Genomic DNA, 22,513 nt, shown 5'->3' on the forward strand with positions numbered 1-22,513 from the left:
AATAATCAAAATAGAAAGAAAAAAAAATAGAAAAATATAGTTTGAATGTTTGAAAATATAGATTAGAAAGACTATTATATAAGAACAAGAATGACCACACTGTGGTCACCACCTGCAATATATATACAGTGGAACCTTGACTTACGAGTTTAATTCGTTCTGTGACCGAGCTCGTAACTCAAATTGCTCGTTTCTCAAATCAAATTTCCCCATTAAAATGCATTGAAATGCTATTAATCCGTTCCAGCCCGCCAAAAACCACACCAATTTTTAAAAAAATATACAGTATATATAAAAATATCTCGCGCTTTATATTTCACCTGTATGCAGCATACAAGTTGGCAGGATGGCCTGGACTGGAGGTACGCACACTTGACTCTAAAGTCTAAACTGTCCAGCCTGGGTTTGAATCCCGACCCAGCTATAACCTGTCATGGGTGAATCACAGGCAGGGTGATTCATCAATGTGTGTACCGCTAAACTGGGCGCCCCGTTTGCGTCCCATTAGTTGTTGGATGTTAAGGATCTCACCGTGTTTTCCACAAAGAGAAGGCGAGCTATCGCCGGCACTCTGAACAAGTTGTGGCCTGGCATGCTCTTCTCCTCTGCCGTTATATACGTCCTCCTCGGCATCTTTTTCCAGAAGAGCCCTGTCTCGTCACAGTTGAAGATTTGCTGGGGGATGTATCGTTCGGCTTCTATCAGTTCGGCAAAAGTTATAATAAAATCTTCAGCTGCCTTCACATCCGCCTCACCAAGTCGACAACACGCACACCTCGCTCATGTTTTTCGACGATTGCGTGTTTTATATCCAAGCACATCATCCTCTTCTTCTTCTCAGTTATAATAAAATCTTCAGCTGCCTTCACATCCGCCTCACCAAGTCGACAACACGCACACCTCGCTCATGTTTTTCGACGATTGCGTGTTTTATATCCAAGCACATCATCCTCTTCTTCTTCTCAGTACCGTTTTTTCCACAAAGAGAAGGCGAGCTATCGCCGGCACTATGAACAAGTTGACGGCAGAGATACTGTACTTGCACGGCAAGATAACCACGTGACCAGAACCCACCTGGTGGCGTAAACTCAAAATAACCAACATGCGAAAACAAAAATGCAGCGCTATACGACAGAGATACTGTACTTGCACGGCAAGATAACCACGTGACCAGAACCCACCTGGTGGCGTAAACTCAAAATAACCAACATGCGAAAACAAAAATGCAGCGCTATACGACAGAGATACTGTACTTGCACGGCAAGATAACCACGTGACCAGAACCCACCTGGTGGCGTAAACTCAAAATAACCAACATGCGAAAACAAAAATGCAGCGCTATACGACAGAGATACTGTACTTGCACGGCAAGATAACCACGTGACCAGAACCCACCTGGTGGCGTAAACTCAAAATAACCAACATGCGAAAACAAAAATGCAGCGCTATACGACAGAGATACTGTACTTGCACGGCAAGATAACCACGTGACCAGAACCCACCTGGTGGCGTAAACTCAAAATAACCAACATGCGAAAACAAAAATGCAGCGCTATACGACAGAGATACTGTACTTGCACGGCAAGATAACCACGTGACCAGAACCCACCTGGTGGCGTAAACTCAAAATAACCAACATGCGAAAACAAAAATGCAGCGCTATACGACAGAGATACTGTACTTGCACGGCAAGATAACCACGTGACCAGAACCCACCTGGTGGCGTAAACTCAAAATAACCAACATGCGAAAACAAAAATGCAGCGCTATACGACAGAGATACTGTACTTGCACGGCAAGATAACCACGTGACCGGGTGGCGAAAGCTCGTAACTCAGATCTCGGCTCGCATCTCAAAGCAATAAACCGCCCGAGCGACGGCTCGTATCTCGAAAAACTCGTAAGTTGGGGCACTCGTAAGTCAAGGTTCCACTGTATATATATTGTTGCGGATCCGGAGTACGGCGCTCCCCTTACCAAGGGGGGGGGGGTTAATCCCCTTGTCTTTTACACTGGCCGTCTCCGATCCTGGAAACTATGATGTCACTTCCGGTCGGTAGTAGCCAGGGTCATTAGTCAATGAAGTCCCAAATACCTGCGTACTAAGACCGGCCATAAGCGAGGAGATAATTTCCACCCGAGCCGCAGCGTTAATGGATACGCCGAGCGAAGCGAGCTGCGACTCGGGCCGTTAACAAAAAGACTAAACCCGATCCTGAGCGTTGGCCAAATCGTGCCACGTATATCAATTGGGAACAGGACGAAAGCGATCGGATGAGAAGAAACCGAAAGGGGTAAAGAAAGAACAAATATGGTTTATTAATTACACAATAATGATTAAAGAGGAAACGAAAGGTAATGTACAGTTGAAGAGGAAGAATCAGTAACACAGGGCAGCCTTATACAGTCTTATTTAACACGCCCAGGACAGAACAAACACACACACGGGAGGATGGGATGGTAGGAGGCGAAGGGTCCAGGTAGCGTTCGGCCGATGGGAAGCCGTCCAGGCTTCGGCCCCAATCCATGCTCCGGCTCTGTGGCGAAAACCTCTGCAGGCAACTCCGCGTATCATTAGCCGCGAGCGGACTTTACTTATAGCGGGGAGGAAACGCTTCGGCGTACGTAATAGCTGGATCTTCCACGGAGCGCGCGCCCAACCAGTTCGTGCAACAACCACACAGGACTCCTCGCTTCTCCCTGATTCTTCGGGCTCCCTCACTCATCTGCCGATCATCTCCGGGCACATCTCTCATCTCCTGAAGTAGTCCCACGCGGCCGCTTATATTGGCCGCTCGCGTATTAAGCCGCCGCTTATGGGGACACGCCCCTCGGCGGGCTCACCTCAACCCTGGTTGGTTGGTGAGGGCTCCCTGGCTCCACCTTTGATGGTGCGTTGATGGGCCACGCCTTACTCCTGGCGCTCCTCCCCCTTCTTCCCCAACTCGGCCGCGTAGCTTATGGCGGCTTGCGGAATAGAAAACCATCGCACCGCTGTTGAAAGGAACTTTGGAGCCTACTCTTATTTAATTAATACAACACAGATTCAAACTATTGGGAACAGATCCTTAACTGAAACATAGACTAATAAAATAACTAGAGAGGTTTCTACAGTGTCCTACATGTTGTACATGGCCTAACTAGGGTGCAACCTTTACAAAGGGGGATATTTACAAGAATTATTATTTTACAAAGTGAAGGTTCTAAAAACCATAACTATATATATATATATATATATATATATATATATATATATATATATATATATATATATATATATATGTATGTATTGTCACGTGACTACCCTATGTGGTGAACACCGCAGAGTGACACAGATGACCAAACGAGCTTAACACTCCGAGGCGTTGTCAAAATATAGCAGAGAATACGCGTACGGGGAAAGAGACCGAAGAGCGCTTAACTTCACGGATCCCACCGGCAGTCTTCACACCTAGTTAATGAACTCAAACAACACAAAAGTAAAACGTACAAAATACCGGATTTGTTAAAGAAAATGCCGGTAACAAAGAAAAATGCGGCCAAATAAAACTATATTCCTAAATTGCAGTGCCCCCACACAGACTCGTAAACAGACAAAGGATAAAAGAATTGGAAAATAAATATGTGCTCTTTGTGTGGCACTTGGCTCAAATCAGCTGGGGTGTCTCGTCAGGAATCGTCAAAATCGTCTGAAGCATTGGCGTTTCTGCGTGCGAAACGCGCCCGTTGGCGCGAAGTAGGCCTCCCGCACAAAGCGAACGAGCTTGGCATGCAGCTCGCTCTTCCAGCCGTGCTTGTCCTCACGATCTCTGCACGGAAACTGCAGCTCTCCGTCCGCAGTTCCCCTCCTCACGACCACGAGCAAGATGTCGGAACATGACCGTTTGTGATGAAGCTTCCTTGTGCAAGGGCAATAGCGACCGTTAACCAACAAAGTCCGGACCCAAGAGATAAGAGAAAAATGTCGGCACACAACCGCTCACCATCAGTTCCAAAACGAGAAGGACGAGAGGACGTCGATGCTGACAGAGCCAAAATGTCGATGCCGAGAGAGACCAAAATGCGACCGTTCACTATCAGATCCAGAATCAGAAGCAGCAAGAAGGGCAAATGTCCGCCGCTTCAACTATTTTGTACGTGCGGCTCTGACGTCATCCGTGTCTGCTTCACCAATCCCATAGTCCCATTTTACAGTCATTGTGTCAATCAAATCGTTGACCAATCACTGCTCTTCGAGACGTGGCCTCGCTAACCTGCCTGTCCTCTGCGCTCACCAAGTCAGTGCCATCCACGGTAATGCTTCATGCCTGGTTTCCGGTTGGTTTTTAATTAGTGTGGTTAATGGCCGACCTCTGGCTAGGTGTCTGTCATGCGGTGTCATGAGAAACACAGGAATAGATTGCAGAGGCAATTTCAAAAAGGGAATTAATTACCCATAATCCCTCGCTAATTAGCAAGCCCCACCCCTCTGATGGGGACGAAGATACAAGCTTACCTGACATCCGGTCGACACAAATTCGCTATTTTTGATAGATCGAGGTTTCTTCTTCTTCACGACAGTCGGAGCACACTAATCTATACACTCCACCTGGACTTAGGTATCCCTACCCCCTACAAACGTAACAATATATATCTAAATAATATTCTCCATAGGTGATTCTGTCTGTGAGTCTGAGTTTGTCCGGGGGTGTGGCCTCCTCCGTTGACAGAGTAGCTCCGCCCATTCTGGAAGAGGCTTCAAAAACAAATATCCACAATTTTATTTACTCACATGGCTTTGAGGCCTCTTTTGTTTGGCCCGTGGTGTCTTGCTCTCTCCCACAGTTTTATTTCAACTCTAATTCGATATCTCATTTCATTTTTCACAGTTGCTAACATGGTTTTAGACTCGGTTAAAAAAAACGGGAATAAAATTCGATGAAAGTTTCCGTTGATAGAACGAAATGCATTTTCAAAGGCCTGTAACATAAACACCATTGACACTCTCTCACGGCTTTATCTCCACTCCAATTCACCATCTGATTTCATTTTTGTCGATGGTTTTAGACTCGGTTTCAGCAATAATTGAGAAAATTCACGCACACATGGGAAAATGCCGAGATATATAAAAAAATCGCGGCACGATATATCATACACCGCCCAAATAACTCGGATGGGAAAATGCCGAGATTTATGAAGAATTTGTGGCGGAATTTTCCATTTGATGACAGTCGTCACAAAAAAAAGTCAACAATGTGGAGAGAGGGGCAGAGCTTCGTTCACGTATCGCCACAGATGGGAAATTGCTGACAGAGACTTTTCCCAGGGACTTTTCCATTTGAGCTGTATTCTTTATATAGTCGGAATGTTTCATTCTTGAGACGTAGTCAGAATATAAAGCTGCAATTAGGTACTCTGCACGTGAGGAGAAAGGCGGAACATCGTTTACGTGTCGCCAAAGGCGTTTGTAATCGTGTGTGTGTGTGTGTGTGTGTGTGTGTGTGTGTGTGTGTGTGTGTGTGTGTGTGTGTGTGTGTGTGTGTGTGTGTGTGTGAGAGTGTGAACGACCCACTCCCCCGTGTGTGTATGACCCACTCCCTGGTGCAGTGTGCGTGATGTGGGAGGGATGGGGGCGGGGAGGGAGAGGATTTGAGCTCTTGAAGTAACATTTTACATGAGATGTAATCACACATTTCAAACTGTATTTCCCATGTGCACGCACATGCATTCACATGTTATCAGAAGTAAATACATTGTGTAGTTTACATCATTTGTGTATCTGATAAATTGCCAGTAACCAGTTTGTAAAACTGAAGTGCAGCATCTAAATGAAGACATCCATGCCCGTGGGATTCCCACGGGTGACTCCACTAGTATATATGTATGTATATGTATGTACATATATATATATATATATATATATATATATATATATATATATATATATATATATATATACTGTATATATATATATGTATGTGTATGTGTATATATATATATATATATATATATATATATATATATATATATATATATATATATATATATATATATATATGTATGTACTACCAGTCAAAAGTTTTAGAACATTTAAATTTTTCCAGTTTTTATTGAAATTTACGCAGTTTAATGTCTCGATGCACTCTGAAATTAAGCATAGAACAAATAAACAATTGGAGATAAAAAAAAAGAAATCATAAAATCATTTTGTTTAACAAAATTTAATTTAAATTTTTGACTCAGCAAAGTAGCCACCTTTTGCAGATATAACCGCCGAACACACTCGTGGCATTCTTTCTACAATGGAAATCAAATATTGTTCGGGAAGTTCTTCCCAGCACTGTTGCAGAAGTTCCCACAAATGTGTTGCACTTGTCGGTTGCTTTGCTTTCACCCTTCTGTCCAGTTCATCCCAAACCAGCTCGATGGGGTTTAAGTCTGGAGACTGTGCTGGCCATTCCATGATTTGAAGCCTACCGTCTTGTTCTTTTCCTCGGAGGTAGTATTGACATACGGTAGCTTGGAGGTGTGTTTATGGTAATTATTTTGCTGTAGGATGAACCCCTGACCAACTCGGCATATACCAGAGGGTATTGCATACAACAACAACAACAACAACATGCATTTTAAGGCCATTTTCCCTGCTAGAGCGGGGGTTAGCCTTGCGGTCCCCATGACAATCTTCTCCATTTTGCCCTATTTTCTGCATCTCTCCTTGTTAACCCCCTTGCCCGCATTTCTTCTTCCAACATCTTTAGCCAAGTCTTTCTCGGTCTTCCCCGTCCTCTACTTCCTTCTACATTAATTTCCATCACTCTTCTCAACCAGTCACTTTCATCCTTCCTCAACACATGACCAAACCATCTCAACCTGTTCCTCTTCACAGCATCAATCACAGGCTCTATTCCCATCATCTTTCGCAATTCATCATTTGTCTTTCTCTCTCTCAACGATACTCAGCACATCCACCGAACCATTCGCATTTCCACCCTTTCCAGCCTTCGTTGCTGCTCTACGTTCATTACCCATGTCTCGCTCCCATAAATCATAACAATTCTCACACATGCAGCATACACCTTTCCCTTCAGCTTCAATGACACTCCCCTCCTCATCAGCACACCACTCAGTTCCCGAAACTTCTTCCATGCACATCTCACTCGAGCAACCGTTGCCGAGTCTGATCCACCTTCTCCATTCAGCATGTCTCCGAGGTAGCAAAATGTTTCCACACCTTCCAGCTTCACGCCGTCTCCAAGATCCAACTCAACATTTCCTCCATCTGCAGCTCCCTCTGTGCACACCTTACATTTGAATGTAGCTGCCACACTGGTTAATGACCCTCTCAGACCACTACATTTTTGATGATCCCACTCAGCGCACATTGTACATTGAATGGAGTTCACTCCGACACCCTTCCTGCACACAGCGCATGGCCACTTCCCAGTTCTTTCCACCTCACCACATGCTTTACCATTTGCCATCACCTTCGTCTTTCCTATATTCACCTTCAGACCTTTTGTCTCCATACATTCCTTCCACTTGTTCATCTTTTCCTTCAGTCCATCCATACTTTCCGTAATCAACGCCAGATCATCTGCATACAACAAATCCCACGGTAAACCCTCCTTTACGTTCTGAGCCAGCACCTCCATCACAGCTACAAATAGTAGTGGACGTAGTACCGACCCCTGATGCACTCCCACCTTCACCTCAAACTCACCACTGTTCCCGTCCTTCGTCCTTACAGCTGTGCGCGCTCTTTTGTACATTGCCATCACTACTCTGATCAACCATTCCTCCACTCCGAACTTCCTCAATGCCCATGTCAATACTTTGTGTGGAACCCTATCGAATGCTTTCTCCAGATCAACAAACCCAAGAAACAACTTCTTCCTCTTCTCCATGTACTTCTCCTGCAACTGCCTCACAATAAAGAGCGTGTCTGTCGTTCCTCTTCCTGGCATAAATGCAAACTGCATTTCGTCGATCTTCACCTTCTTCCTTGTCCTCCTCTCCAACACCCTCTCCAACACCCTTTCCAATACCTTCATTCCATGCTCCAATAACTTTATCGCTTGGTACGAGCCACACTCCAGAGGGTCACCTTTCCCTTTGTATAGAGGGACGAGGGTACTCAGTTCCCAAGCCACTGGAATGCGGCCTTCTTTCACCACCAGATTACAGATCTCTGTCATTCTCTTCACACCCCAACTTCCTGCTGCCTTCAACATATCTCCCACAACTCCCGTCAGCCCTCCCGCTTTTCTACTCTTCATTGCTTTTATCGCTTCCTCAACTTCCTTCTCAGTTATCTTCTCTGCCGGTCCTAAAACTGGGTTACTCTCTATGTTGCCATCCCATTCATTCTCTGTATTCAACAGCATTTCCATATATCTTTTCCATCTTCCTTTAATTCCATCTGGGTCCACAACGATTTGTCCCACTTCATCCTTCAAGCAACTCACCCCCATCACATCACACCTCTCTTTCGCTATCTGCTTTGCAATCCTGAATACTGCTCTCTGACCCTCTTCCGAATCCAAGCTTTCTCCGAACATTTTCCAACATGCCTCCTGCGCCTTTGCTATCTCTTTCTTTGCAGCCTTCTTGGCTGCCTTATAACTTTCATGCTCTGCTTTTTCTGCTACCTTACCCTTCGCCTTCTGCCACTCCTTGAACTTCTTCCTCTTCTCGTCAATCTTCTTTCCAACTTCATCATCCCACCACCATGTTTCCGCGTGCCTCGGTGGTCCTTTTGTCCATCCACATACCTCACCAACAGCTCCCAACAGACGATCTTTCATTGACATCCAACCACGTTCAAGCTCAACCACATCATCCTCTACCCGACTCAGCCTCTCTTTTAATGCCTCCCTTACTGTCACCTCTTTCAACCTCCACACCTTCATTCTCGGTTGGTACTTCACCAGCCGAGCTCTCCTCGCACCTTTCACCCTTATGTCGCAGACAACCAAGTGGTGCTGTGAAACAGCCTCCTCCCCCGGGATCACCTTTGTGTCCCGGAGGTGCCCCCTATCTCGCCTACGCACCATCAGGTAGTCAACGGTTGTCGTCGACCCACCTGACGTGTATGTAACAAGCTTATTATCCTCTTTCTGGAACTGAGTATTACAAATCAACAAATCAGCTCCATCAGCAAACTCCAAAATCCTTTCACCTTCTCCATTTCTCACACCATATCCGTAACCCCCATGAACTCCCTCAAAACCGTCCATTCTCCTTCCCACATGTCCATTTAGGTCTCCTCGTACCACAACAACTTCCTCATCTTTCACGTTTTCCATCAGCTTCTCTATCGCACACCAGAACTTGTCCTTCTCTTCATCGCTCCGACCAACCTGCGGAGCATATCCCGAGATGACGTTCACCAAGAGCTTTCCAATCATCATTTTCACCATCATCAACCTTTCACTCACTCTAGTCACACTCACCACACTGTCTACAAACTCCTCAGAAAACAGGACACCAACACCATTCACGCCCTCCGGGCACCCTTGCCACACAAACTTGTATTTCTGTCCCTGCCTACCCTTCACCATTCTCGCACCACTTCCCTTCCATCTCGTCTCTTGCACACAACATATGTCCATTCTTCTTCTGATCAATACTTCCACCACTTCTCCTGATCTCCCTGTCATTGTCCCTACATTCCATGTCCCAAACCTCAGAAACCGATCTCCACTTCGGGCTGTACCCTGCCCATATGTAGTTGTAATTGTCATGGTTCTCTTTTTGAGGCAATGTTTTTATGGCCAGATGCCCTTCCTGACGCCAACCCTCTTAGTCGCCTCTTACGACACGCAGGGATACGGTGTACCTATTCTAACCAGGGTACACACCGGGAGGGTATTGCATGGCACTGCAAAATGCTGTGGTAGCCCTTTTGGTTCAGGGTGCCATTCACTCTGTGCAAGTCGCAGACTCTGGATCCAGCAAAAGAGCCCCAGACCATCACGCTTCCTCCTCCATGCTTGACAGTTGGTGTCACACACTGAGGAACCGTCCTTTCGCCTATGCGACGGTGTACAAAAACCCTGCGTGATGAACCAAAAATTTCAAATTTTGATTCATCAGTCCATAAGACCTTCTTCCAGTCTTCAGTAGTCCACTGGCGGTGCTTCATGGCCCAGGCAAGCCTCTTTTTCTTATTTTGCCATCTTCGCAATGGCTTTCTTACTGCCACTTGACCTGTCAAACCTGCAGCTCGAAGTCTCCTCTTCACAGTTGAAACTGAGACTTGCTTACTTCGACCAGTGTTAAGCTGTGCTTGAAGCTGTTGTCCTGTGAGCCGCCTATCACGCAAGCTGTTGACTCTCAGAAACTTGTTTTCTGATTCTGTTGTGGCTTTGGGTCTGCTAGACCTCTTCCTGTCAGAGTTTCCACCAGTTTCCAATATACTACTTCCTGCAGTGCAATGTTGTTCATATAATGCTTCAGAGGGTGTAATAACAGTCTGTTCCACTACTGCTTTTATACAGACAGGGGGTTTGTAATCAAGTCATCAGCAGAAGTTGGGACACCTGTAGGAATTGTTTGCATCAACTTTCAAGGCTTAATTTACTTACATTGCTGCAGAACAGCTGTAAGTTGTTAACCCATTACTTGTTCCCTGAAGAAGGCCTTTTTCTTTTTTTTTACCTCGAGCAGTTTACTGCTTACCTTTGTACCATTTCAGTTTATTCACCCGATTTGAATTGCTTAAATTTCAATAAAAACTGGAAAAATTGAGGTGTTCAAAAACTTTTGACCGGTAGTGTTTACATATACATATACATATGTATATACATATACATATATATTGTGTCCTCTATCCACTCAACTCCCTCATCCTTGCTGTTGAAGGTATTACACAATTCATCTCTCGGGGTGTTTATGGTTTTGTTCAATATCAGTTATGAGTCTGACGGACAGCAGGGCCTGGTTTCGGGCAACTCGTATACCCACTCCATACAGGAGCAGCAAGAAGGGTCATGTTATTATCCTCTCTGGGGTATATAGATTACAGTAGATCTCGGCTCGGCCCTCAAGAACGTTGGGGGTTACCAAGTGTTCAGTTACCAAGTTTCTGGTAGAGTGTTTGCTAAATGGCTTAAGCATTCAAACAAGCACTCAATTTGAAAACATTGATGAGGAATGGATGGCTTGGCAAGCGCTATCGAGCTACTTAGTAACTGAACACACCCCAGTTTTCTCCTTCATCAATAAGATTAGATAGCGCCATGTTTTTCCTGTGGTCCCACGTGAATGAATAAGATTCACTGTGATTCCGAACAGGAGATTGATTTTATATCAATTCCCTCAACTTTGCTGTGTGTGTCTTTTTCTATATCTATTTCTCTCTCTCCCTCTCTCTCCCTCTCTCTCCCTCTCTCTCCCTCTCTCTCCCTCTCTCTCCCTCTCTCTCCCTCTCTCTCCCTCTCTCTCCCTCTCTCTCCCTCTGTCTTTACCTCCCTCTCCCTCTCTCTCCCTCTGTCTTTACCTCCCTCTCCCTCTCTCTCCCTCTGTCTTTACCTCCCTCTCCCTCTCTCTCCCTCTGTCTTTACCTCCCTCTCCCTCTCTCTCCCTCTGTCTTTACCTCCCTCTCCCTCTCTCTCCCTCTGTCTTTACCTCCCTCTCCCTCTGTCTTTACCTCCCTCTCCCTCTCTCTCCCTCTGTCTTTACCTCCCTCTCCCTCTCTCTCCCTCTGTCTTTACCTCCCTCTCCCTCTGTCTTTACCTCCCTCTCCCTCTCTCTCCCTCTGTCTTTACCTCCCTCTCCCTCTGTCTTTACCTCCCTCTCCCTCTGTCTTTACCTCCCTCTCCCTCTGTCTTTACCTCCCTCTCCCTCTGTCTTTACCTCCCTCTCTCTGTGGTAATAAACCTTGTGTCATTAAAAACCTGGACATGGCCATTCAAGGTACTGGACTTTGCCATTAAGCGCGATTGAATTGACCTTAAAAAATCCAGAAACGGGCCGATTGGAAAACGCGCATTTGATTCACACCAATGTTCCAAAATTAAGTAATGCTCATTTTTTTAGGAAGGCGCGTACGAGCTTGATTAAACCATACTCATAATTTCGCACTTGACCCAAACAAAGCCAAGTCTACGTGTGGTTGTTGCTGTTGTTGTGGTTCTTGTTGGAGGTCGATTTTTGAAATGTGCACCCATTTGTCTGATAGCTGCCGGACCCCACCCACATTTGTCACTGGACTCCACCCACCATGGCACCATGATCTTGGTTTTCGGGTGGGCCTAAGACATCAGGCCTGTAGGCCTCTGCTGATTATACACTGCCTGAGTTTTTGCATCAGATTTTCATTGGCTTTGTTTCGTGGAACATGCAGATTAGGCCCCAATCTGTTTTCCATACCATTGGTAATGTCGAACACTGACGCCAGCGTATTTTACTTATTTGAACTAAAGTAAAACATTTCATGTATTCATACACGTTTAACATGTCACGATTCAATTCGTCGTGTATGCAACAGGACCCGAATAAATCCACCACAGAGAAAACTTTGCCCAAACATCATGCTGAAATGTCAAAGCACAACAACATGCATGTACCCAATCGGATCCCTTCATTCATATTACATAATTACAAAACAAAACATTACACCAAATGGTTTATCATTGCCTTGGTTCATAAGGAACCATGACAAGAGGTTGTCTAACATTGCCTCTGTAAGAGTTACACTTTTCTCCATCCTTTGAAATGATTCGGTGAGAAATTCAGTCAGGATGCCGGCGAGGACTCGCTTGCTCTTACAAAATAACACCATCTTCACTTTTTCAATCAGAAAACATTGTATATATAATAATTATTCTGCTTATAATTCCTCCCACAACATGCATGCACCTTCCAAATACAATAGCGTGACTTAATTTTTGAACGTCCCCATATTGGGGTTACACAATCCGTGACCATGTGACGAATCAGCTCGTTCTGATATACCTGTGGTGGAGGGTGACATGGTTGAGAAGTGTTTAGTTTTTTTGTTTTTTTTATAGTGCATTAAATGTGTGTTTCTGGACTTTTATAGTGCAACGAAGGCTGGAAAGGGTGGAAATGCGAATGGTTTGGTGGATGTGCGGAGTTTCGTTGAGAGAGAGGAAGACAAATGATTTAGGAAAGATGATGGGAATAGAGCCTGTGATGGATGCTGTGAAGAGAAACAGTTTGAGATGGTTTGGTCATGTGTTGAGGAAGGATGAAAGTGACTGGGTGAGAAGAGTGATGGAAATGAATGTAGAAGGAAGTAGAGGACGGGGAAGACCGAGAAAGACTTGGCTAAAGGGGGTGGAAGAAGAAATGCGGGCAAGGGGGTTAACAAGGGGAGATGTAGAAAATAGGGCAAAATGGAAAAGATTGTCATGGGGACCGCAAGGCTAACCCCCTAGTACATGGTGTTTTGTAGAATTATTATATGTAAGTGCAAAATTTGCTACACTAGTGGAACCAATGTTTTTTTGCCTCTATATACCCTTGGTAACAAGACCTGAGTTGGTTCCATTTTTTTCAATGGCGTCTTCAGCGGCCATTTTGAATTTCAAAATGGCCGCCGTTATTTGCAATTTTGTATGTATTCTAATTTCTACAGTCTTAAATTACACATAGATAACTATAATTACAATAATGAAAGAAATATGAACATTTGCTTTATTCTTTTTTATCTTACAGGTATTCATAGACAAGTTGGATTTCAGCTTCACCGCCGCATAATGTCATCGTTTGAAGAGCCGCCTTCTAAGAAGCAATGCACATGTTACGAACTTTGTGTATTCTGCCAAGAGAGAACTCCTGAACCTTTGGTTGACGTTGCTCATGCCAATTTCAAATGTGCAATTTCAAATTTCCAGGGAGCATCCACCACCAAAACACAATCACGCAATGTAAAGATAAATGGAACATGTGCACTTATTGGACAGCACATCATCCAGGAGTTCAAATCTGATCAGCAGGTGCAATATCAGCCAAAGTCCTCAACTTCAACCTTCCGGTTCACAACTGAAACGCCATTAGGGGTTGGACTTTCACTCCATAGCCATCATGAACACCGCAGTCGCAGAGACAGAGACATGTTGTACCAGAGTGGTGTTGGTGTTTCATGTCAACGTGTAAAGGAGATCACTTCAAAGATTGCCACCACAGTCCAAGAGAATATGAATGAATTTAATGGCGTTTACATGCCTCCAGGACTGTTGAAAAATCTGCCAATCAGATGCTCAGCTGATAACATAGATGCCAAGGTAGACACAGCTGATGGACGGAACACATTCCATGGGACTGCTCTTGCTGTCTATCAACAAGTTCCCCAGATGTATCAGAATACGAGACTGTAGCTGTACAAGTACTATACAAGGAATGACATAAATGCCAGAAAAAATGGTTAATCAAAGTGTTTTATGTGAAAAGATACATACAAAATTGCAAAAAATGACGGCCATTTTGAAAGTCAAAATGGCCGCCAAAGACGCCATTGAAAAAAATGGAACCAACTCAGGTCTTGTTGACTAGGGTATAAGGATTCCAAAAAACATTGGTTCCACTCGTGTAGCAAATTTTGCACTACAATGACACAACACCATGTACTACCTGCTCTAGCAGGGAAAATGGCCTTAAAATGCATGTTGTTGTGTATTAAATGTGTGTTTCCAAATCACGCATGGACTGCACTCTAATGTTTGGGTTGTCCTTATGTCTGTCTGTCCATTATTGGGTTTTCTTTTTTTTCCACAATAACTTGTGAACCACTGAACGGATTTAAACCAAACCTGGTACTACACGACTCACAATAAGTTAGGGATATTGGCAGGTTCTTTGGTGTGGTTGATTTTGTGTATTAATTATGTTGAAAAAAGTTGTTGGTCCTAATTCTATGATTATTAATGAGTGTGAAAAAACACAGCATTCTTGATTTCAATACCATAACCCTAACCCTTATAAAAAAAATAAACTCACTCCCACAATATCCCTAACTTATTGTGAGTAGTGTATTATGGACTGCAATGCCAAGATGAATCGATGAGACTGATTTTAAAAGCTCAAAAGTCTCTGGTCATGTGCCCTTCAATTTAAATCCTTGTTAGTGTGATAACTTGTGTACCACTGAAGAGATGTTAACCAAACTTGGCACAAGTATGGATTCTAAGAAAGATAAACTGATTACCTTTTGGGTTTGCAAGGTCAAAGGTCATGTGCCCTTTGAAAATGATTTTGCCCATTGAAGATGACATTCATCTTGGTTCATGGCTAACATGAGCAGAGACATATCCATGCGTGTGAAGTGAAGAACTGTGTGAAGGTTCATGTCAAATTCTATTTTCATACTTTATTATAAAACATAGCAAAGTTGGGAGAGGAAGTCTTTCTCGCTCTCTCTCTTACGCTCTCTCAGTCCTTTCCGAGCCTTTCATTGGGCCGACTTTCGATACTGGGGAATGATGTGGGCAACAAGTTGTTGTTTTTTCCTCTCGTCATGTGGTGGATCATGCACTTCTCTCCAGCATGCTTTAGTCTTTTTTGCGAAATATGCCTTTGAATTGTGCAGAATTTTGCAAAAAGAACACAGATAGAACAACCAAATTAGTAATTGGAAAAGTGTTATTTCTTGCCTTATATGGAATGCTTCATTATGTAGCTTTCTTCCTTGTGAAAGATGAACAGAAGCATCGGACCAATTTAGATCGAAATAGAGCATATTATGCATTTTTTGTTGCACATTTCACAGCAATAGTTCTTGGTTCTTTTCCAATTTATTGATTCTTTTCTGAATTGTCTTTGCAGAGAATCAAACGAAAATGGTTTCTTGTTCCACGTCAAGTTCCCAAATGTTTAACACAGAAGAGTTTTTCAATCAGAATACGACACAGGCTTCTTGTGAGGAAGTCAACAAATGTAGCCGTGTTCTGACCATGAACAACAGTTGTATTACGCCATTCAAGAAAATTGAATGGAACGAGAAGCTGCACAAGTGTTCCGTTTGTAAGAAAACGTATAGCTCATCAACATCTTTAAAGAGATGTCAAAGAATACACAAACGTGGGATGCCATACAAGTGTACTGTATGTAGCAAGGAATTTTATTGCTTTTCATCTTTGAATAATCATAAAGGAAAACACACAGGAAAGAAGCCTTATAAATGTCCTGTGTGCAGCAAGTCTTTTGCTTCTTCATCATATTTACAAACACATCACAAGATACACACAGGAGAGAAGCCGTACCAGTGCTCTAAATGCATCAAGGCTTTTATTGATCTCTCAAGGTTGAATCAGCATCAAAGAATACACACTGGAGAGAGGCCTTACACATGTTCTGAATGTCACAAGGTTTTCGGTTGTTCATCAAATTTATCTCGACATCAAAAAATACACACAGGAGAGACCCCCTTCAAGTGTTCTTTCTGCAGCAAGGCGTTTGCTCTTGCTTCACGTTTGAGAACACATCAAACGATACACACGGGAGAGAAACCTTTCAAGTGTTCTGTGTGCAACAAGGCATTCGCTCTTGCTTCAACTTTATCTCGACATCAAAAACTCCACACGGGAGAGAAGAACAATAACCAACGAGAGAAGGCTTTCAGTTGTTCGCTTTGTGTCAAGGCGTATGGTTCTTCATCATCTTTATGTCACCATGAAAAACTACACACAGGAGAGAATAATAACAACCGAGAGAAGGCTTTCAAGTGTCCTCTTTGTGTCAAGGCATATGGTACTAAATCAGCATTATTTCACCATGAAAAAATACACACAGGAGAGACGCCCTACAAGTGTTCTCTGTGCACCAAGGCATTTGTTTATCAGTCAAGGTTGAAGCGGCATGAAGCAATCCACAGAGGAGAAAAGCCTTGCAAGTGCTCTGTATGTAAAAAGCCATTCGCTGATCTCTCACAATTGAGGATTCATCAAAGAATACACACAGGAGAAAAGCCATATAAATGTTCCCTTTGCAGCAAGGAATTTACTCAATCAGGAGGTTTGAATGCACATCAACGGATACACACAGGTGAAAATCCCTACAAGTGTTCTGTTTGCAATAAGGATTTTGCCTATTTATCACGATTGAAAACGCATGAAAGGAAACACACAGGAGAGAAACCTTACAATTGCCCTGTGTGCTGCAAGGCATTTGTGTCTTCTTCATACTTAAAAGAACATGAAGAAATACACTCGGGAGAGAAGTTCAAGTGTTCTTTTTGCAGCAAGATGTTTGGTTCTTCATCACGTTTACATCACCATAAAAAAGTACACATGGAAGAGAGGAAGCCATTCAAGTGTCCTGTTTGCAATAAGAATTTTACCCGTTTCAGGACATTGAAAATACATCAAATAATACACACAGAAGAGAAGCTCACGTGTTCTGTTTGCAACAAGGATTTTACCCGGATCACGCAATTGAAAATACATCAAAGAAAACACACAGGAGAGAAACCCCACAAGTGTACACAATGTGGGAAAGCATTTGCTGATTCATCAACTTTACATAAACATCACAGAATCCACACAGGAGAGAAACCTTACAAGTGTTCTGTGTGCAGCGTGGCATTTGCTTATTCAGCAACTTTACGATCTCATCAAGACATTCATATGGGGGAAAAACCCTACAAGTGTTCTGTTTGCAACAAGAGCTTTACTACTGCATCATATTTATATATACATCAAAGAACACACACGGAAGTGAATTTGGGGGATCAACCCTATAAGTGTTCCATTTGCTCCAAGACCTTAGTTTCTTCATCATCTTTATATTATCATCAAAAAATACATACAGGTGAGAAGCCCTTCAAATGTTGTATGTGCAACAAAGTTTTTAATCGTTCATCAACTTTATATCGACATCAACGAACACACACCGGCGAGAAACCCTACAAATGTTCAGTTTGTTCCAAGGCCTTTACTCGTTCATCAACTTTATCTCAACATCAAAGAATACATACGGGGGAGAAACCCCACAAGTGCTCTCTGTGCTCCAAGGCCTTTGTTTCCTCATCACACTTGTCTCAACATCTTAGATTGCACACTGAGGATATTTTACATCTACAATGACTACTCCCTTAACAGCTCCAATTGCTCCCACCTTGTAATGCTGGCCTTCTGACGGTTTTGGCATTTCGTGGCCCAAGTCTTTCATGGACCGGCTGACCAGGCCTGACGTTCGATTTAAGGTGCAAGGGCTTTGAATGCCTGCCTCAACTCAACTGCTCTTTGTGAAAGACACAGCGGGAGTACCTTGTGTTATATGTTTCATATAGAAACATACCTCTCTCCTAGAAACAAAAATCGAAGTTGTAAACCAGCCCGCAAAGTTGTAAACCAAACCAACCAACCCGTCCCAGTGTTCCATTATAGTTGCGGAATAGTGAATTGGTCAGTTGCGGAATACATTGGAAATCAACAACTTTGATATCAAAACAAGGAAACGTCTCACCATCCACAAAATGTTCTACAAAAACCAGTGCATCCCGAGAAGCTACCGACAGAGGCGAAAAGGAGGTGGCAGCTTGGTGGAGCTCAACAAAGTGCACAGAATGACAACTGTGGGATTGACTGAGGATGTGAAAGGCTCAACAGATTGCCGAATCCAATTTGTTCCCAATTACAAATAAAACATGGGAAAAATCTAAAACGAAGTATCAATAAAGATACATTAACAATTCCGAGAACAACAAAAGAGCAGGAAGATTAAAAAAAATAGAGCTTGACAGATTAGGAATACACAAAAAGGCTCTTTGGAGTGATTAAGAAGAGGTCACCTTAATTGGGATGCAGAACAAGCCATAATCAATACATAAGACCATGGATACAATACTCATGGCTTTTAGAAGGTGGTGGGATTGAGTCAATCGGACAAGTGCATGTTCTACATGGTAGAAACAGAAAGCACCAGTCGTCTTCTCTCGAGCAGTTAAAAAACAACTCATGTCAGAACAACTGTTTACACCAAGGAACAAGTTATGCAAAATAATCTACTGGCACATTTGCAAAAACTTCAATATCCCAGTCTCAGAAAAATAAATAATCGTCTGTCTAACTAAGCACATGCACGGAAAATAAGGACATGGAAATTACTTATGACGTGTCCATTCCATCAAGCGTGAACAAAGAAAACAAGGTAATGTGAATGGATGTGGTATTCAAATGCAACAAGGAAAGCATGACATTGTTCAGTTTAGTAGGAGCACCCAGAAACTTTGACGTAACCCAATGTTGTGAGAAAGGAAGTCCAAGAATCTGAAAAATGAAGTCAAAATAACCTCGAGATTGAGGAGTGCTAATGATAGTTGGAGTAATAAACCCTAACCTCAATGACAGTTTGACAATGGTGGGGATTTTTCAATAAACAAATTACAATTGGAGGGGGCCGGGGCATCAATGACAATCCTGCAAAGAGCCCGGGAAAGAAATATTTGAGAACAAAAAAAATAATCAGAACTTGTTCCTTCAATTCCGAGAAAAACAGAAGATGGCTACTTTGACATTTGAGAGGACTCCGTTTCACCTTCGAAAACACCTAAATGGAGACTAAAACCAAGTGCAGAGGTGTCGTCTGAATCAGTCATCCATGTTCCCAAGAGGTGAGCTCCATCATTAGGAAATGGAAAGAATATGTAACAACCCAAACTCTTCCTCGAGTTGGCCTTTCATCTAAACTGAGCAACCGGGAAAGAAGGACCTTAATCAGGGAGATGAACAAGAACCCAATGACCACATAGAACTACAGAATTCCTTGGCTGAGAAGGGAGAACCTGCCGGAAGGACAACAGTCTCTGCAGCACTTCATAAATTTAGGCTTTATCGGAGAGTGGCAGACGGAAGCTACCTGAGAAAAAGGCACATAGGACAGCATGCCTGCAGTTTGCAAAAAGGCATGTGATAGACTCAGAGCATGGGGCAAACAATTCTGTGGTCTGATGAGATGAATAGTGAGCTCTTTGGCCTGAAGGCAAAGCATGATGTCTGGCATAAACCGAGCACAGCTAACCCATCTAACACCATCCTACAATAAATCACGGTGGTGTCAGCGTCATGCTATGGAGATGCTTTTCAGCAATAGGGACTGGGAGACTTGTAAGGACAGATGGAACAATGAGTGGAGCCAAATACAGGCAAATCATTGAGGAGAACCTGCTTCAGAGTGCAAAAGACCTCAGACTGTGACAAAGATTTACATTCCAACAGTACAATGACCCCAAGCATACAGCCAAAGCAACACTGGATTGTCCTCAGAACAAGAATGTGAAAGTCCTTGGGGTGGCACAGCCAAAGCCCAGACTTAAATCCCATTGAGAATCTGTGGAAAAGCTTGAGGATTGCTGTTCACCTACGGTCCCTATCCAACTTGACAGAGCTTTGAAAATCTGCAAGGAAGAATGGGAGATACTCCCCAAATCCATATGTGCAAAGCTGCTATAGACATACCCAAGAAGACTCATAGCTGTAATCACTGCCAAAGATGCTTCTATGAAGAATTGACTCAGGGACTGAATACTTATGTCAATTAGATATTTCTGGATTTCATTTTCAATAAATTTGTAAAATAAAAACATGTTTTCACTTTGTCATTTTGTGTAGATTTAGTTACAAAAAGTTTAAAATTAATCCATTTTAAATTCAAGCTTTAACACAACAAAAAATGAAAAAGTCAATTCGTGTGAATACTTTCTGAAGGCACAATATATATATATATATATATATATATATATATATATATATATATATATATATATATATATATATATATATATATATATCGGAAGAAATTAAATAAGTAGCGGACGGAGCTTCAAGACAATCGATCTTTAATTTTCAGACAAGCTTTCGGCCAACAAAGGCCTTCTTCTTCATCTACAAGAACAGCAAGCATGGAGAGCATTACTCGCCCAGAGGGACCAAATCAATGGATCCAAATCAATGGATCTATAATTAACTAAAGTAGGGATGACATCCTTTGTTTGTGCCATGAGAAAAATAATAGAATGAATTTATGGCAGTAAAGGAAGTGAATTTTTACATGCAGCCTAGTTGTCCTGAGGGTATGCATCAATATGATTAGAAATCCCAGGTTTTACATCTGGTGGAGGTCTCATGTGGAAGTATAATTGCTTGGTAGATAAGGGTATGCATGTCAACAGCAACTTCTATGGCCATAAAGGCTAAACAAATTGGGAAAAAATAATTGTAATTGCATATGTAATTTGCAGATTAGTATTTTGGTAAATAATAGAGTCCCTGTATAAAGAGAGTTGCGCCATGCGCTGACCCGAGATTTCTGGTCACGTGATTTTGTGGCGCCATTTTGTGTCTAACTTCACCGTGCGTGAACGTCAGCTTGGTACGGGAATGTTGTTTATTGCCAAACAAAATGACTGGTTGTTCTGCTTTTGGTTGTTCAAACCAATCTGGGAAATATAAGATGTATAGATTTCCAAGTGATAAAGTCAGAAGACAAATTTGGGAAGCGAAAGTCAGACGAAAGAGCTGGAAAGCGATCGACTCCTCGAGACTCTGCCAGGTAGGCCCACGCCGCTTGATGATCGATGTTCAAAAGCAATTCTATCTGCTCATCGCCTCATCGTGCCTCATCTCATCGTGCCTCGTGCCTCATCGTGTTCCTGGTGAAATTAAACAAGTTATGGTGAATACGACGTCTTATCTGTGCTTTTCCATATCTGTTCGACTAGACGAACCGTGCACACTGCAGGTATTTTTTAAAGTTTTTTCTCTGTTTAATTACGGCTTGGCGCAGTCGAAAATTAAGTGTTAATTAAGTCGCCAGCTATGAAACATATTAATCGATCAGGCAATATCCATCAGAGTTCTGGGCAAGGGTGTAGTAATAAATGAACGTTTCAATCTTACTAGATGCCGATGACGTTTTCCTTATGTCAGAGACAGAAGCTGACTTGCAGCTCGTTAAATCATTACAATGGAAATTGAATATAAATGTCGATAAAACTAAAGTTGTACACTATAGAAATATGGCAATACCACGTACAGAATTTGTTTTAAGTGTGTTAGACTATATGTCGGCTGGAGGTCCGACACCGGAATTGCTCTCGGCACCCTTTAAAAAATATTGGATATGCCCACACTCCTTTCTAAAAGTTATTAAAATTCAGAGAACGACAGCATTGGTTTGTCTTACTTATAATGTTAGCTCTTATATGCAGTGTTGGCTTGTAATATGCATTGCCATACCACTTTTAATATCACCACACAGCTCTTTTTCACGGCAATAGCTGAGTTTTTGACAAAACAAATATCACCTGTGTAATAATAAGACTAAATATGTGTAGTAAATTTTTTTTTAGCAGGTTTAGAATATATCACCCCATATCGCGAATGTACATGTATATCTAATCCGACACACTTAGACACAAAATGGCGTCCAAATTTGAGTTGCCACAACTCTCTATATACAGGGACTCTAGTAAATAATAAAGGGAATTTATTGATCCTGTTATTTGGAAAATATTTCTAAAGGTCTATTAAAATGTTGGTGTGACAGTTGTCAGGTGTGAAAAATCCCATTG

The 22,513-nt window shown here is 42.7% G+C and overlaps 1 protein-coding gene across 2 annotated transcripts in view; it reads left to right on the forward strand.

Annotated features, from left to right (window-relative positions):
* LOC137428150 (uncharacterized) overlaps positions 1–20,516 on the forward strand; it is an 89,845-nt gene extending 69,329 nt beyond the window's left edge. The window contains exon 6 of one of the 2 annotated variants that reach the window (XM_068118088.2): positions 15,769–20,516. In XM_068118088.2, the coding sequence (XP_067974189.2) occupies positions 15,769–18,026 (2,258 nt within the window). In that variant the 3' untranslated portion in view covers positions 18,027–20,516. Of the gene's footprint in view, positions 1–13,662; positions 15,011–15,768 lie in introns of those variants that run through there. The other variant, XM_068118089.2, reaches the window with a different exon arrangement.
* Positions 20,517–22,513: the final 1,997 nt, after the last annotated feature.

This window comes from Myxine glutinosa, chromosome 5 (genome assembly GCF_964187855.1).
Source record: "Myxine glutinosa chromosome 5, kmMyxGlut1.1, whole genome shotgun sequence".
Classification (NCBI taxonomy): domain Eukaryota; kingdom Metazoa; phylum Chordata; class Myxini; order Myxiniformes; family Myxinidae; genus Myxine; species Myxine glutinosa.